General features: G+C 41.5%; 1 protein-coding gene across 10 annotated transcripts in view; it reads right to left on the bottom strand.

Annotated features, from left to right (window-relative positions):
• The window catches only part of Inpp4b (inositol polyphosphate-4-phosphatase type II B), a 789997-nt gene that overhangs the window by 252666 nt on the left and 519405 nt on the right, over positions 1–17926 (bottom strand). For all 10 annotated transcript variants that reach the window (XM_052726853.1, XM_052726856.1, XM_052726854.1 and 7 more), the window contains 2 exons: positions 17354–17465; positions 11610–11682 (listed from right to left, as the gene is read on the bottom strand). In XM_052726853.1, coding sequence (XP_052582813.1) covers positions 11610–11682; positions 17354–17465 — 185 coding nt within the window. The remainder of the gene's footprint in view (positions 1–11609; positions 11683–17353; positions 17466–17926) is intronic.

Below are 17926 nucleotides of genomic sequence, written 5' to 3' on the forward strand. Positions count from 1 at the left end.
CTTATGAATATGTATGTATCTTATTAGAAGCCTTGATTCTAAATGTCACTTTTTATTTTGTATGCATGTTCACGTATACATGTGAGCATGGGATAAGTACATGTATTATATGAGCGTATGTGTACAATGAGCACACTTGTGCATGTGCTCTCAAAGGACAGAGGGGTACATCAGGTCTTCTGTTTTATCACTCACTGCCTTAGTTGGAGACAGTGTCTCTTATCAAACCTGAAGCTAAGCTAAGAGTTAAGTCCCCAGCCACCCTCCTGTCTCTTCTCCAGCCAACCAGTGTAAATGTTCCCATGCAGAGACATGGCTGCATCTGGTCTTGCATGTGGATGCTGGGATCTGACTCAGCTCCCATACCAGCACAATGAACATGCTCATCCACGGACATAGCTCTGAATTCTTTAAATGCTCATTCTCAAACCAGCAAATTCAAGTCTCCTAAAATACTTCCCTACCCAGTCAAGAATAAGACAGAAGACTCATCTTCTGTGGAACTGATGAACCCACAAAGCAGCAGCAGCATTACAGAATAAAGAGAGAAAATAACTTAACATCTAGAAATGTATGCTCAAAGAGATCATCTTCTTGATATTTTCATGATTATTTGAAAATTTATCAATTTGATTACAACACAATCCTTACAAAGTTTACCTTTTCACCTGAACGAAGAATCAGTAAAGACTTATAGCCAGAAACTATATGATTTCATCCATTATTAAAGTAAGGGTGTTTCAAAGATATGAAAAGTTCACTACCACTTCCATTAGCCTATCTCTAAGAGTTGAGAAGAGAAGAGAAGAACAAAGAAAAACCATGAATTGAATTCAATAAAGTGCCACTTGGGTTAAGATCTTATAAATTCACATATGCATACTGAGTTTAGAAAGGTGATGCTTTTCTGTGGTAAAACAAAACCTCAATATCTGAAATGTCTAAAGTATTTCCTACTAATGTATGAAAATATTAATCAGTTATTATGTAACCACTCTGTTGCTATGCCTTAAACCCTTTTTCAGAGTTACAAAGCATCTTTCTGTCTCCCAAAACACTTACAAAGGTTCTTTGGATTTTTCTTGCCCTTTAAAGATCAGTAATTATTTTTTTCATAAAATTTAGATTTTGAGTTCTGTCAGAAAACATAAAGCTCCCCATTGTCTCTGCTGAGCCCCAAACAAGTTCTTCACCTTTTGATGTTTTGTTTGATTTTCATTTCAGTGCTCCTCAGGTTTTCTAAATATAAACCTGTGTTGAAATTTTTTAAAGCAGAAAACAAGGACAGTTTGATTAATGATCAGTAGAGAAACTCTCCTCTGACCACTATACACACAACACCTAGGCTCCACAGAGGGGCTGCTGCTGTTGGAGGAAACTTGGGACAATAACAAAGTACACACAGGCGCGCACACACACACACACACACACACACACACACGTATGCACAGATACACTCACATACACACAAACACACACACAAGCACATGCATACACAAATACACATACAACACATACAAACACACACACAGGCACATGCACACAAATACACATGCAGCACATAAACACAAGTGTATATGACACACTAACACACAGCAATACATATACACACAAACACATATACAACATACAACACACACAGAAAAACACACACAACACACACATTCACAAAAGCAAATACATCAACACATTCAGCACACACACACACACACTCTTCTGGTAACTTAACCACTTCACGAATGTCTCCCATGTAACTTTTATAGTATGGGTGCTGATATTTGAGACTTGGGTTTCCCAAAGCAGTACCAAACTGTATGTATTTGTCAGTCTCAGAACAAATACGTCATGTGCTGTGTTTTGCATCTGAAATGACTCTTAAAACCTTGTTTGTGTAAGCCTCGGCTGCCAGCCTTAGCTCTGTGGAGAGCTGGCAGAGCCATTGCTGATATGTCCTAGAAACCACCAGACTTCCCTCTTCCCTCTCTTTCCCTGCTTTCTGGCTACAATGAGTTGATCTACCGTGCTCCATCACACATTCTGCACCATAATGGTCTGTCTTGCCACAGGCCCAATGGTATTGAAGCCAATTGACCAGGCCAAAATAAACCTCCCAGTTCTCAGGGATTTTGTCACAGTGATGGGAAGCTGACTGCGTATCGCATGATGGAATCCTCTTCACAACTCAATTTAATCCAATGGCTTTCCTTTATGACACTGGGTCTCAGGCAAGGATTTCTCTTCTATATCATAAAATACCATAGAATGGAGCATGAATTTAAAATTGGTATGGCCTGATCTTTAACCATCATGAGAATATTCTGGGCAATTGAAAAAAAAATACAGATAAGATGATCTCAACTCAAATTTTTACTTGGCCGATGATGGCAGGTTTCACATCCTCACATAAAAGGCTGCTGAGGGACTCACACATCAAAAACCCAGCAATGGACCCAAATGCTGAGTGTGTCTGCCAACTCTTTTCCAGCCATTCTGCATGCACACTCCAGCTGTGTAAATGAACATGTGACTGGGACCTTGAACTCTGAATCTCCATTATGCCTCTTGTTTATGCTTTTCTGACTGTACACCAGGCTTCTCCCCTCAATAATAGATGGGCAGAACCTAATGAGTCACAGTTCAAAGATTTACTTACTTTTACATACATGTATGTGCTTGCTTGTATGTTGCAGAATATTTAACTATGCAAAGATGTGTTGCATTTGCTTAACTATGTAAAGATGTGTTATATTTGTTTATGCTGCAGCATATTTATTTAAATATGTAAAGATGTGTTGCTGTTTACCTTGCCTGCCTAAGGCACCTGATGGGTCTAATAGATAGATGGATGGCCAAAAGCAAGGGAGGAAGTATATAGATAGGACTTCCAGGCAGGGAGAATAAGTAGGAGAAGGAATCTAGACTCATAGGAGAAAGAGAAGAAAGAAAAAGAGACACCAGGGCAATGCCAGGGGCCAGACAGACAGACAGAAGAAGCAGGAAAGTAGGACATACAGAATGAAAGAAAGGTAAAAAGTCCTGAGGCAAAATGTAGATGAAGAGAAACAGATTAAATTAAGTTATAAAAGCTAGTGGGGCAAACCTAAGCTAAGGCCAATAAATCATAATTAATAAAAGTCTTTATGTCTTTATTTGGGAGCTGGTTGGTGGCCCAAAGAAAATTCCAAGTACATTATGTAGTTAAATGTATCATGTGGATGCAAGTTCCTGTGGAGACTGGGAAAAAGTGTTGGATCCCCTGGAACTAGAGTTATGAGCAGTTGTGAGATGTCTGATGTGGGTGCTGGGAACCAAAGCCAGGTCCTCTGCAAGAGCAGTAAGTGCTCTTAACTGCTGAGCCATCTCTCTAGCCCTACAAGAGTCATTTCTAAAGACTGCGTATGTGTATCCCCATTTCCATATTTGTTATGTTTTTTCCAAAGCAAAGGTTAAAAATACCATATGACAGATTCCACAGAGAGAAAAGCTCTTGAGATGTTTTGCATCGTGTCAGAGTTTTATGATAACTTAATGAGTCTTGTGCTAAACTGGTCCAGATCTCAACTGATACATTACCCTCTTGAGGTCCAGCCCCAGGCAAACACAAGAGCAGAGAGGAAATGGAAGATTTCTGTCATTTTAGCATCTCTATTGAAATGTCTGTATCATCTCTCCTAGACTCTGTAACAGAAATGTGCTAAAAGGTGGCATGCCACCTGCTCTCCACAGGGTCCATCAATTATAAAAGCCAAGAGGTGACAATTCTGAATCATTCAAAGACGTCGAGGAAATGTTCAACAAGACCAAGACAGACAACATGTAATAGTCCTCTGTCCAAGCAACCTGGGGCAAAAAGACAAATCAGAATCAGCAGGGATGTTTTCCTCCTGTCTATTTATGGAAATAACAAAGGATGAGAGGTTATCAGTGGGCTAACTGGGGTTTTGAAATGTGACCCAGGGTCCAAAGGATCACCAGAAAGCACTATTACTTATTTTATCATGTTCTCTTCATCTGCTTCTTCAGAAGTACATCTGTGCTCATCTTGATTCCCCACATGGCTGTGAGGAGGAGGTAAAAAGGACTTACTTAAATAGGAACTGATGTCATTAGTTTCAGATCTTCCAAAATGATGACTTTAATGTACTGTGTAACCTGAGGGAATTCATTCTTTCCATACTTTCAATTATACAGTTGTTTAATTGTTTAATTTTCCAGCTGATTGTACAGATCCTGCCTCTTCTCTAAATACTGCACTGTATTATTAAGGGTATGTCCATGTAATTCAGTTAGATAGCGATGCACCTCAGTGGTACTCAAAATTATCTTAGATTTATACACATCTGAAATGGTACTCAGCTCCTATTAATACTGGACAAGAACTGAACAATACAAACAGAAATAACAGAAACACTGACAAGAAGAGGAAGTAAGAAAACCACGAGAGCTTAGAAAGAAGAAGCAGAGAAACGGGGAAGAGACAGCTCTGTAAAAGGCAACACGTGTGATATGAATTGTCCACAGATCAAGCTCCCGGGGCTGCCAATGAGTCCATGATTAAGAGTGATGACTAGTCTCCAGAGGGCCTGAGTTCTGTTCCCTGAACCCATGTTGGATGGCTCACAGCTGCTGGATGGGTAGGGCAGGATGCAACTGGAAAAACTCTAGGAAATCCCCCGTTCCTGTCCTCTGTAGTCACCTGCTCCAAGTGCACACACCCAAGCACAGATAAATGCATCTGAGCATAATTTTATTCTTAATGATAAAAATAAGCTCCTAAGAAATTTGTAGTGATATTTCTCTAGAAACATTATGGAATCTAAATTGTGTTGCCATCATTCAATCACAAACAAAAAATACCACATAGAAATGGGTTCTAAGCTGAATTGACAACATTGCTTCTCTCATCCCTCCAGACCCAGGGGTTCTTGGTCTTCTGGGTGTTGATTTAAGGCCAAGAACAAGAGAAAACCCTAACCGACACCCTGATAAAGAATAAACAAAATAAATGACTCCATGGCTGACGCTTGGTGAATTCAGTCTACAGAATTTCAGTAGTCAGAGAAGGGTAAGTATGCTTCAGCTCTGTCCATTCTGTGATGGATAGGGCAGGATGCAACTGGAAAAGCTCAAGGGCAGTTCACATTTCATGCAGAGAAAACTAGTTACTTACTAGTACACCTCTTCTCAAAGCCGTTGATACGCCTCAAAGAATCACCCCCTGTCTACCAGCCTCAGTTAGACTTTCTATGAAACCACCTGAGCCAACACTTAAGACTTCCTCAGTCTCTACTGTTTCTGTCCATCAGCTGTCTCTCGTTTAGACTGCACATGCCCCATGGTTCTTAGTCTACAACTGATGTTGTCAGTTTAGATGTTGTGGTATGTCTTTTAAAGCTCCTTGTATAAAACATGTGACCCTCTAAATCGGGCGGTGGTGGCACAAGCCTTTAATCCCAGCATTCGGGAGGCAGAGACAGGCGGATCTCTGTGAGTTCGAGGTCCACCTGGGCTACAGAATGAGTTCAAGGAAAGGCACAGAGCTACACAGAGAAACCCTGTCTCAACGCCCCCTCCAAATGTGACCCTCAGGTGGTACTAGTAGGAGATAATCGAAATTTTAAGAATGAGGCCTCTTAGAAGATTGTTAGGTCACTGAAGACTGGAGATATTCCCTCCAAAGGAAATGGGAAACTGCAGTTTCTGGTCTTTTTTCCTTCTCCTATTCCTTCGTGACTCCCATTGCAAACCATTTGCTCCATGGGTGCTCCCACGATGATGTGTCTGTCAGTCAAGTCAGAGACTGCGCATGAATGATATCACTTGATCGTGGACTACAACCTCTAAACCTGTGAGCCAAAATAACTTTCTCTTTATAATTCATTGCCTCACGAGTTTTGTCACAGTAACGGAAGGCTCACAGTGCTGAGTTATCATGGGACGCGAGCCACCTTTGGAGGGTGGGTAGGGATGAACAGGTCGTTGGTTTTGCCCTGTATCTGCTGCAGTACTCAGGGCTCATTCCACAGAAATGCAGCTCACAGATTCCCATGAGGAGAGAGGACACAGCACCAGCCACCATGTGACCTGAGAGGGGGAGGCAAGAGAAAAGGACAAGGCCGAATGCCTTGCTTATTAAAGCACAGAGCCTCAGGGTGGTGGGAAGAGTCACCCTGGCTGAGTGCTCTGCATATCCTTCCACCAAATTCTCCTGCTCAAGGTCATCTCCCTGCATTGATTAACTTCGTCTATCTGAGGTAGACAAGAGCACAGATAAACAGAATACAAAGTTGAAGCATAAAAGGCATCTAAACGATGATGCCACTGGTTAGATAACATTTACCCTTTCACGGGAAGCTGATTAACACCCTAAATATGTTAGCACAAACTAAATGAGAAGAGCTGCAAAGTCCCCACGTGCAAGGGGAGTTGATTACATTAGATTATTACAAACAACAAAGGACAAGGGCATCTGGCATGTGGCAGCAAGAAGAAACCTGGGAAGTTGGAAGGGGACTCTTGGAGGGAAGGTGGGGCCAGTGGGAAGGCCTGAGCAAGAAGGGAAAATGGCAGCTGAATGTGAGCAAAGTACAAGATGTGAGTGTGAGAGGGTGTCACAGAGAAAACCACTGTTTGGTAAGCTAATTAAAAGATAAAGAAATAAGAGGAATAAGGACCAGAGTTATAAGTCAAAATAGCCCTAAGTTTTATAATTAGAGTAATGCTGTGAGATAATCCTTTTGTATGTTGTGAATATGTTTTATTCCCATTGGTTACTAAAATAGCTGCTTTGGCCCACAGCAAGGCAGGATAGAGCCAGGTGGAAAATCCAAGCAGAGATAGAGGGAGAAGAAGGGCAGAGTCAAAACAGACACCAGCTAGCCAGCCACCAGAGGAGCAAGATGTATTAGAGCACAGGTAAAGCCACAAGACACGTGGCAAAACACAGATTAATAGAAATGGGTTAATTTAAGTTGTAAGAGCTAGTTAATGATAAGCCTGAGTAACAGGCCAAACAGTTTGTAATTAATACAAGATTCTGATTGTTTTATTCTGATTCTGTCATTTACAGAGTAACAATCACACAGGTATAGATCACTTAAACTAGTATAGCAAAACACCATCTCTGACATAAAATGGCATCATCTTACACTTGACAAGGTAACTGTCTTAGTTCTGCATGAAAATAAGCGAAAAGGAAAAATACTGGAGAGCTGATAACTAGCTGGAATCCATGAGCACCCAGAATGAACAGGGTGAATATTTTTACAGCCTCAAGGTATACTAAATCATGGATAGGGCATTAGTGAGGAGAAAACTAACCCAGTGTTTAGTTTAGTTATGTGTTTCTGTGAAAGCAATTAAATCCTAAGGCAACACATAAACTAGAAAAAATGCTGAGGTGGAACCTGCCTATAACTGTAGTATATGGGGAGGGCAGAGCAAGAAGCATTGTAAGTCCTGAGATAGCCTGGGATACAGAGCAAGATATTATCAAACACATGTGCACACACACACACACACACACACACACACACACACACACACACACACACACACACGAATTTCACAGTGATTTTTAAAGAAAACAAATTCTATTATTCAAACCTTAAATGCAATTATCTGTTAAATGAAGCATATAATCTAGCAAGAACATGTATCACTGATCATTTGACAAGGTGTTATCAATTTCCTATGGTATTCTGTGATGGAAGAGTCATGTATTTGAGAGCGAAGAATGTATCGCTGATTCAAGTGCTCTCATGGCACCTGCTCTCAGGACTTCTGGGCTCCTTGCTACTCTAGGCCCATTCTATTTCCATGTGTGCCTGTCACTGGCCAATGACCATCATCATCACAAGAAAGCTCGTCTTGGGTGCCTTGTGTCTTAAGAAAGTACCATTGAGAAGACATAGATATATCAAGCCCCCACCCACCCACGCCTTTCTGGAGCTGGAAGTCCATTCCCAAGGAAGCTGAAATAATAAAAGTTTCTCTCTTTCTCTCCAACCCACCTTCTCTCCCCCCACCCTCCTTCTCTGGTTTGGGATGACTGTTAAATAAAGGACCATGTGGAAGAACTGACTGTTTTGTCAGGCTCACTTGAAATCTCAAAGCTGTGCATTCACCAGGACTGAAACTACTATTTAATAACTAAACTTTATTTTACCAATAAATTATTGGTCAGGTTCTACAGGGCTGAAGATTTGTATTATGTCAGGAGAAAAGGGTTATTACTAAACATTGTGAAATTGAATTGGCTTTTGTATGGCAAATGTGTTGCTGATTAGTCAATAAATAAAACACTGATTGGCCATTGGCTAGGCAGGAAGTGTAGGCGGGACAAGGAGGAGAATAAAGCTGGGAAGTGGAAGGCTGAGTCAGAGAGACACTGCCAGCCACCACAATGAGAAACAGCATGTGAAGATGCCGGTAAGCCACGAGCCATGTGTCAAGGTACAGATTAATGGAAATGGATTAATTTAAGCTGTAAGAACAGTTAGCAAGAAGCCTGCCACGACCATACAGTTTGTAAGCAATATAAGTCTCTGTGTTTTCTTGGTCGGGTCTGAGTAGCTGTGGGACTGGCAGGTGAGAGAGATTTATCCTGACTGTGGGCAGGGCAGGAAAACTTAAGCTACACCACGTGGCTTGTGGCTTACCGGTACTTTCACATGCTGTTTCTCATTGTGGTGGCTGGCAGTGTCTCTCTGACTCAGCCTTCCACTTCCCAGCTTTATTCTCCTCCTTGTCCCGCCTACACTTCCTGCCTAGCCAGTGGCCAATCAGTGTTTTATTTATTGACTAATCAGCAACACATTTGCCATACAAAACATCCCACAGCAATTGGCCAGGCTTAAGGGCCCCACGTTTGTTAATGTGTGCAGCACGTTTCCAAATGAAGACATGGAAGCGGCGCCTCTGCAGTAGCTGGCAGTCTACATCACTGCAAAGTGGAGCAGACAGTGGCTGACGCTACACACTGGGCCTAATTGGAGAAAGGTTGTGGTTCATGTCTGAATCAAAAAGAACTAGTCAATACCCTAAATAGAAAGATAGTCTGTATGTATTGGTGGATGACATGGGCACATTCCCTATGTCTGTTTAGGGTCCACTTACACGCCTAGAAATAACCAGTGTTTGATAAGTATGCCCTCCCAGAATAGGAAGGGCAGTGATGTCTTAATATACAACATGACAGTAGTCTTTAAAGGACAAAGGCTCATTTCATGACTCAATAAATAGGGATGTATTCAAGGACGATGCTTCGTCAAAACTCACACTTGCTGACAGCCAGAAACTCATAACAGGGTCATTCACCAGACTGATTTAACATCCTAATAAAAGATTTAGAGGATTAATTGCTCTTCAAAAATATAAAATATGTGTACATATTTGACAATACAGAGAGAATCATTTCCTCAAAAAATTTTAAATGTTTTGGATGTAAATGAGAATTCCCGAAAAAAAATAATTACAATGGATTAAGAGTTCGTGTGTGGCTCCACAAGAAAGTGCATCAAATGAACATGCTTATGGAGCATTTTGAAAAAGATGGGAAATTTTCAAAAGCAAAATTATGCTTGCTGCATTCAATTCAAACATTTAAGATTCAAAAAGAAGCCAGGTCTGGGGAGATGGCTCAGTGGTAAGATCCTTACTACACACGCTTGTGGGCTTGGGTTTCAATCCTAAGCTTCCATGCAAAGCACTGAGGAAAAGTTTGCAGCCAACAAGACAGACTGACTCCAGGTGCCTGAAGGCAGCCAGTTTAGATGAAACTGGGAACTCTGGGTTCAGTGTCAAATCTTGTTTCAAAAAAAACATGGTGAGGAGCAGTTGAGGAAGACACCTACAGCCCACCTCTGGCCTAGACACATGCATGCAGAGGTGCGCATACCCAGCCACACATGCACTCACACACAAAGCAGAACAAGATTTCACAGGGGAAGCCCAAGGCTGCTCAGGAGAATTTGGTCACTGACATGCAAAGGCTGAATGCCAGCTAGGTCACCTTGCTCCTTGGCAAGCTGAGGCTTGGACACCAGTTCTGGAAGCTTGACTATCTATGCTCCTGCTTTAACAATGCAAGCATCTTCCAACACTACAGGAACCTGTCTGCTACTCAGAAGCACAGAGGCAAAGGAGGTGCCTAGGCAGGAAAGCCCAACCTACTGACTGTAGGACAAGCTACCAGCTATACTTCAAGTTCCAAATTAATTCTCCCAATTCCCCATTCCCCAACATAAAACAATTTTAACTTTCTAATTACCACCGTGCTTAAATAAATAATGAGAACTGTTGAAGTGTGGGAATGTTTAGTACTTAGTGGGTAGTGCTGTTTGAGATGATTATGGAATCTGGGGAGGTCGTCTTGCAGGAGGAAACACATGGCTGAGAGTGGGTTTTGAGAGTGTATAGCTTCACCCAACTTCCAGTTCACTATGCTTCCTGTTTGGGTTGAAGATGTGATCTCTCAAGCTTCCTGCTCTGGCTACCATGCTGCCACTTCCTGCCATGCCACCCCACCAGGATGGACTCCTATCTCTCTGAAACCATCAGCCCAAAAAAAACTTTTCCTTAAGTTACTTCTGATTATGTTTTAGCACAGCAACAAAAAGGAACCAACAACATGTTTCCAACTTGATTGTATGTATTATATAATTATAATATGCAATTTTATCAGAGCTTCACATACGTGACACTTGCTGTGCTTCTAGGGTCTTGTTTTCTCATATAGTTAAGGTTCTTGCAGATCTTTTCTACGTGACCTATAAGCTCCTCCTTGAGTTTTCTCTGCTGCCCTCAGATCCCCAGATTCCCAACACACATCCAATTTTGCAACATCAACAAACCAGGGAAAGGATGAGACCTTTAGGTCAACAGTTTTTGCATTTTACAATAGACAAGAGAATTTCCTGAATAGTGAATAACACCTCTAGAGTTATAAATGGAAGATTGTAGATATGACATTCTCTCCTGCTCAGAAAGGATCCATAACTCACTCCACACTGCCAAGTTGCATAGACTACATTAATGCAAAGCCTAGAGAAAAATGCCAATAGCTCCCTTTGTCTAAAGATTAAAATTCCCACAGGGGAATTTAACCAGGTTCATGCCAAAGCTGCTGAGTTTAGATAGATAAATAAAGAGAAGGAAAGACAGGAACACATAGGCCAAAGTCATAGTAACTTTTTTTATCATCTGCACAATGCACTTCTTATCTGTCTAATGTGTAGTTTGGGTTTCTTAAATTTGGAAACTCTAACCCTTAGGACCCTGACTCAAGTGGCCTCATTCTGCCTAGTATAAGGTGACTAAAAAGAAGCCTTTGACATCTTACATTCTGCACATTCCTTGAGGTTGCCTTGATTAAGACATTTAGAAATATATTCAGAAATGAGTGGATGGTCACCCCCAAACCTGTCACCTCCATGAAAAGAGAAAACTGATAATTCATTATGTTTTACTCCATCAAGCACGGTGTGAACTCAGTACTCAGAAGTGCCTCTGAGAGGATGCTGCCCAAGTTCAGCATCATAGAATCCACAGGAAATGAAAATGCATGTTCACATAGCATTAATGCAAGTATCCAAAGTTGAGTTACATACCTGCATTTAATAAAGGCAAGTTGTCCTTCACGCTCACACTTTCTGGTGCTGTACATTCATATGCTAGTGCACACTAGGAATCAATAGAAAAAAATTAATCACGCTTTAAAATAATGAAATAAGAGACTAAATGATTTACTTTTGTTTGCAACAACATGGAGCTCGGCATGTGATTTCAAGAGTTTTAAACAAATTGTTTCTAACTTCATCTTGAATGTATTGTTTGCTTAAACTGTGGCCATTTGCTCATGTCTATATCTAATACACTTGGACTGTGTAATTACAGAGTCCACTTTAGTTCTGGTTAAAGGGCACTCAAGGAATAACTGAAAAGAAGAAAATGACTGTTGCTCAGCACAAAAACAAAATATACAACCTTAGGAAAGTGAGTCAAGGACCCAAATATTTACATTCCCTTCACGTTGGTGAATTTCACCATGTCATTACCTATATTTTAAGTAAAGGAAACATCAAAATAAAACAAAAGCATATTGAATAATCTCACTTATAGGACAAACATATTCTTTGTCTCTAGCTCATAAAATAAGAGGTGCATTATTATAAATAACCTGCTTTGCAAAGCCAATGATTGAGAGTTCAGAACATCTGAAACTAATAATTCTCTAGATAGAAGGAGAAGAAGGCACAGAAGAGGACAGTGTCCCCAGTGACCGAAGCATAGCAGGAGACAGTGTCCCGAGCATTTCCTCACTTGTCTTCCTACGAAGCTGTAACTAATAGAAGAAACAAACTTCTTCCAGCCCCAAGAGGCTGGTGAGAGACTAATGTTCCTTCCTCTGCTGCCAAGGAGGAGAGGAAGCAGGGAGAATTTCCACAGCAAGCATGCCAGATATCAACAGTCAACATAAATAAAACAAATAAAAGGCCTAGAATGTTCTTAGGTTGAGAGCATCTAAGGGAAATGATTATCCATCTGTAGGTCCCACCAGATGCTTCAGGGAAGCATCTACAGCCTCAGAACCCTGTCCCCAGGGAGGTGACCCAGAATTCCTTGGGCTATTTCCTGTCTGCTCTAATATGAACCCCTCACCCTCATTTCCACCCCTTCTTCCTTTCCCTAGCGACTGGTCTTTTCCAGAAGCTCAGACACAGAACCTTCATAATAAAGGAATACACATATTCCTGAAACACTTTTGAAGAGGAAGACAAAAATTCCAAGTCTTTGTTAATAGCACTAAATTCTATCTAGTACTTATGCCTTGACTGTGAAATTTATCCACAATATGCAGTAAGTTGGCTAATACAATTTTGCAGTTTCTGTATTGAGTTTACAGAAAAGTTACTACAGACTTTATTCTTTTAAATAATTTTTCTAACCAACTAACCAACTACAAGTCATCTGTGGTCATCTTCCTTTCCCTCACAGGTAGGCTGGAACTCTTTTTTTCCTTTCTTTCTTTCTTTTTTTTTTTTTTTTTGGTTTTTCGAGACAGGGTTTCTCTGTGTAGCTTTGGTGCCTGTCCTGGAACTCACTCTGTAGCCCAGGCTGGCCTCGAACTCATAGAGATCTGCCTGCGTCTGCCTCCTGAATGCTGGGATTAAAGGCATGCACCACCACCGCCCAGCTGGAAAGGTACTCTTCAAACCCCTGGAGACCCTTGCAGTGAGACTTGGGCTACTTCAGGCTCATTTCTCCCGTTTCCAATATGTTCTCTTCTCTTTTCAGTTCCCACAAAGCTGTTAAATGATCACTTAGGAGTACTGTAATCATCGTGTCAGCATGTGTATCTACGTGTTGACGTCAGATCTAAGGGTCTCAGACTGGTGTAGAAACTCTTCAACAGTGTGTGTGTGTGACAGCTGTCCATGAAATAATTAGAGACAGTTTTGAGACATTGTCTTTTGAAAAAGCATGCTGTCAACAGAGTATAGCAGAGCGATCTATATGGAACCTTTTTAACAAAATACTGAATTCACAGAGATCAGGGCTGTTCTTCTGAGATATGTTTTTCCTCCATAGAGGCAGCACTGGCTTTGTCGTCAAAGACCACTTTACGATTAAATAAAGATGAGGACCGAATAGAAGGTCCTCATCTGTGACAAAGGACACACAGAAATGGGACCTTCCCACCCCACATCTCCCGTCCAAACTGGAAAGCAGATAGCATCATCTCAACTTAATAGCATTCTAATTTTGAAGGGACTATTCACAGTTCTCTGGAGATTTAGATCCATGACACAAAATCATACAACATCCCCCACAACTGATTAAATCAACCAATACTGCTCAGTAGGAATCAAATTATATCAACCAATACTGCTCATCAGGAATCAGGTTAAATCAACCAATTCTGCTCACCAGGAATCAAGTTAAATCAACTAATATTGCTCACCAGGAATCAAGTTACCAAATTGGCAAATTGATTTTTAGGTTTATACACCGTAGAACTATAACAAATAAACTACTGTTTTTTATGTTACCTAGAGCACATACTTTGTTATGGAATCCCAAACTGTCCAATGCAAGTGACAGCCTTTTGTAGGTTTCAATACACGTGACACGTGACACTTCCTTAAACACCAACTACAGCGCTAAGAAAGTTCTACTCTTTCCTTTCAAGTCCATGCAGTTTTCATTTACTGATTTCTTCTCCCTCTTCTGTGTGTGTGTGTGTGTGTGTGTGTGTGTGTGTGTGTGTGTGTGTGTCTCCACATGCACACCATGGAAGAGAGGGCAGAACTTTGGGTGTTTCTCTCTATCACTCTCATTTCAGTGTCTGGAGAGGCTGTCTCTCACTGAAAGGAAGCTCACCATTTTGGCCAGGCTGACTAGCCAGCAAGCTCTCAGGATCAGCCTGTCTCTACTCCAGGCCCACAGTGCTGGGGTTACAGGCACTCACAGTCATGCTCAACTTTTTAGTGGGTGCTGGGTCTCAAACGCTTGTTTGGCTAGTGCTATTATCAAATGGGCCATCTCCCCAACCATTCAAAACCATGTAGACTATAAAGATGGCTATTATTCAGTAGTAACTCCTAGACTAAATGTTTTATCAGTCACCAGCTGCATACATTTAGATGAGCTCTGGTGACAGACAGTGTCATATACTTTATAACAATTTTGAGTAGCAAGATCTATGGAGAAGTTTATCCTTGGCCGTTCTAAAAGCATGTCGCAAAGTGCTGACATAAAATTTATTTTCATGTAATTCATATGAATATTGTATACATGAGAACTTAATATACATTCATCACTTAGTCATAAATATTCTTAGGGGTTGGCAGAAGACTGTAAGTCATTTTATAAAAGAGAAAATTGCAAAAAGTCAAGATTTGCTGAAAGTCCAAACAGGACCAAGTTTATGCCAACAATGTTTGGCGTATTTATGAGTTCTGTTAACTTCCGACACACATCTGGGACTGCCAATGTCTATCAAAAACAAAAAATCCATTTCATCTGTTATGAATCCACATTTCTGGCCCATAAAAATTATGTGGTACTTTGGTGGGGCATCCTGGGTAACAAGTTCCACAGTTGTGAAAAGAGCATCACTCTGGTTGCACAGTTTTGTCACACTATTAAACTAGAGTACAGGGCAGGTGAACTGTGAGGAGGATCCAGAGGGGGCTCAGGGCAGACCCAGCAGCCCTTAGTCTGCATGACCTTATCATAGCAGTGCACTCAAGTCCAGGAGTGGGCAAACAGTTGAGATAAAGCAGACACATTCTGGAACAGATAGACTCAGCATCCCTCAGTTTACAAGGCTTTGTTCAAGTAATGGTACCAAGGGGCTGGTCAGTACAGGGCCATCCAGGGACAGATAGATGAGGAAAAGCAGCTCATCTTTGAAATGGGGGTGATGCTATGGCAGCTGGGGTCTCGGTACACTGTTACAGGTTCAGGCAGGCCTGTCTGCTTACTTCAGTACTTGGTGCCCAGTTTAGAGTTTGAATAGTCTTTTGTCCAAGCTAACGGGAGAATGTGTGTAGTGGTGGCAACGATGAGCTTTATGTGCTCCAGGGAACGTGGCTGGAGTGGAAGGACTCAGCCCCAGGCCAGATGTCTCAAATGCACAAAGCCAAAGATCTGCTGCAGAAACTTGTCATGGCCCTACTTTCAAAGGCAGCCTTGGCATACGTCACAGTGTCTGATGAGGCCCCTACGTCACAGTGTCTGATGAGGCCCCTGGAGAATGGGAGAGGAGAATGCATTCGGGGAAAGAGGAAATAAGCAGCCTGATCAGGGAAAAGAGAAACAGTTTTTGAAAGACAGTCTTAGATATTTTTTTACAATAAATAGTATGTTTTATAAGTGTTAGGTAAACATAATCTCCCAAGTAGATATTTCCCAATGCTCAGACGTCAAGCACATTCTATGCCGGCTCATCTTGGTTGTCAGCTTGACTACAACTGGAATCAACTGAGACACAAGCTGAGTGGGCTTGCCTGTGATGGTGTTCCTCAGGCAGATTATATGAAGCAGGGATATCCATCCTGAATGTGGGCTGTACCTTCTGGTGGCAGCCCAGAGCTTTCTGGACACAGAAGAAGAAACATTGCTTTTTGCCTGTTGGCCTTTACTCTTGCTGGAAATTCCATCTGTCCTGTGGCTGTGGCATTCCTTCCCTGACGTTAGAACCAACTTCTTTGGCATGCCAACATGAATAAAGACCGAGAGCTCCAGGAACCTCCAGGCCTTTGGCACCAGATCAGGACCGCAGAGGTATCCAGCCTCACCATGGACTGAACAACTGCTGAATTCTCCACCTCTCCAGTGTGAGGCAGCCATTGTCAGTCTCCCTGGACCATACTCATATAACACACACACACACACACTATCAGTTTCAGCTCTGCTCCCTTATAGAAACCTGACTAATACATATTCTATGTTAAGGAGCAACAAACTAGAAAATAAGTCACATTAAAATGATCATTTAATACAAAGTATAAGTTGTAGTATGAAAAAGCATTTTGATATTAAAATTATAGCATAAAATGTCTTCCTATTAAACTCTTGGAAGTTTTTTAAGCCTGAACTGTGTGTCCTAATTGCTTTAATACAATAAAAATTACATTTGTAAGGAAAAGATTAGGCTGATGTTTATATTGTCTGTTGTTATTGCTGTCGTTACGGAAAGGGGAAAAGAAGGAGAAAGGCCTGTGCAGATCTTCCTCAGGTTCGGACTTCAAAACCACTGTTCTATTTTATTTATTATATTGCTGGCATTGACTGTCCTCCAGACCTATGTCTCTGTTCTATTATGCTCTCTCTCTCTCCCTCTCTCCCTCCGCCTCCCTCTCTCTCTCCCCTCTCCTCTCTCTGTGCAATTTTATAAAATACAAAGTTCCTGTTAAATATGCCCTCCTTTATGTAAAATTCAAATTAGAATTGCATCTCTTTCCAAAGGTGTCTTTGGGAATAAAGAGCAGGCTATGCTTGGCAGTCGCTTTCCCAGGATCCTCCCTGCGTCTCATGCAGGGTAATCATGGCAGAATGCAACAACGATCTCCACTTTTGTTCCAGCTGAGAAGAGATCATATCAACATGGGGCTGGCACAGAAGAGAAAGGTGTTCTGAATGGCACAAAGCTTTAAGAAGCTCTGGGGAAATGGGCACTCTGCTTCAGAGAGGAAATGCACATATTGTGCCTTGATTCCAGGGATGATTTCTCATTTAGCTTTTGAATAATGAGATTTCAAACCCCACAGGATGTTGGCAACACAGGCTTCTGGCCAAACTTATCATTTCTAATTTAATCTGTGCAATGAGCTGACTGCAATCCTACCTTTTGTCCCTGCACATCTGTCGTGATGTGGTCGGTGTCCCCATCCTCAATCTCCCCCATCTTCACAAGGCTGACTTCTATGGTGCCGACCACTTTGCCACCATCTGAGGTTCTGCAAGTGAAAAACCAGTGAAATACTAAGGTAAGTATCCTCTCTCTTACGAGATATCCAGAACACATTTACTTCTGAAAACCAGGGACTGTTACTTAATTTAAACAGATCTGGTCCATGCACCACAAATCACATTGCTAGCACTGTGTCATTTTCGTGAATTCATGAGGTAGGACCATGGATGGCAATGTGAAGATGAACCTCCCAAAGGGCTCTCAGGAGCACCCCCAGAGGAAAGAACACAATGCAAGTGATCAAAACCCTATACTACATTATAAACCCTGGGTTATAAATGCAAATCTCTACAACAGCATAAACTGGTGCCCCTCTATCCCAACCACATGAGATAAGGCTCATGTCTATTACAGAAGTACTGCTGTGTAAAACAAAAAAGAAATATCTATGTATACTGGTATAGCTGGGCCACTGGCTTCAAAATTTGTCTATGTTCCTATTCTTTA

Source organism: Peromyscus californicus, unplaced genomic scaffold (genome assembly GCF_007827085.1).
Source record: "Peromyscus californicus insignis strain IS unplaced genomic scaffold, ASM782708v3 Scaffold_8__1_contigs__length_139910024, whole genome shotgun sequence".
In the NCBI taxonomy this organism is placed as follows: domain Eukaryota; kingdom Metazoa; phylum Chordata; class Mammalia; order Rodentia; family Cricetidae; genus Peromyscus; species Peromyscus californicus.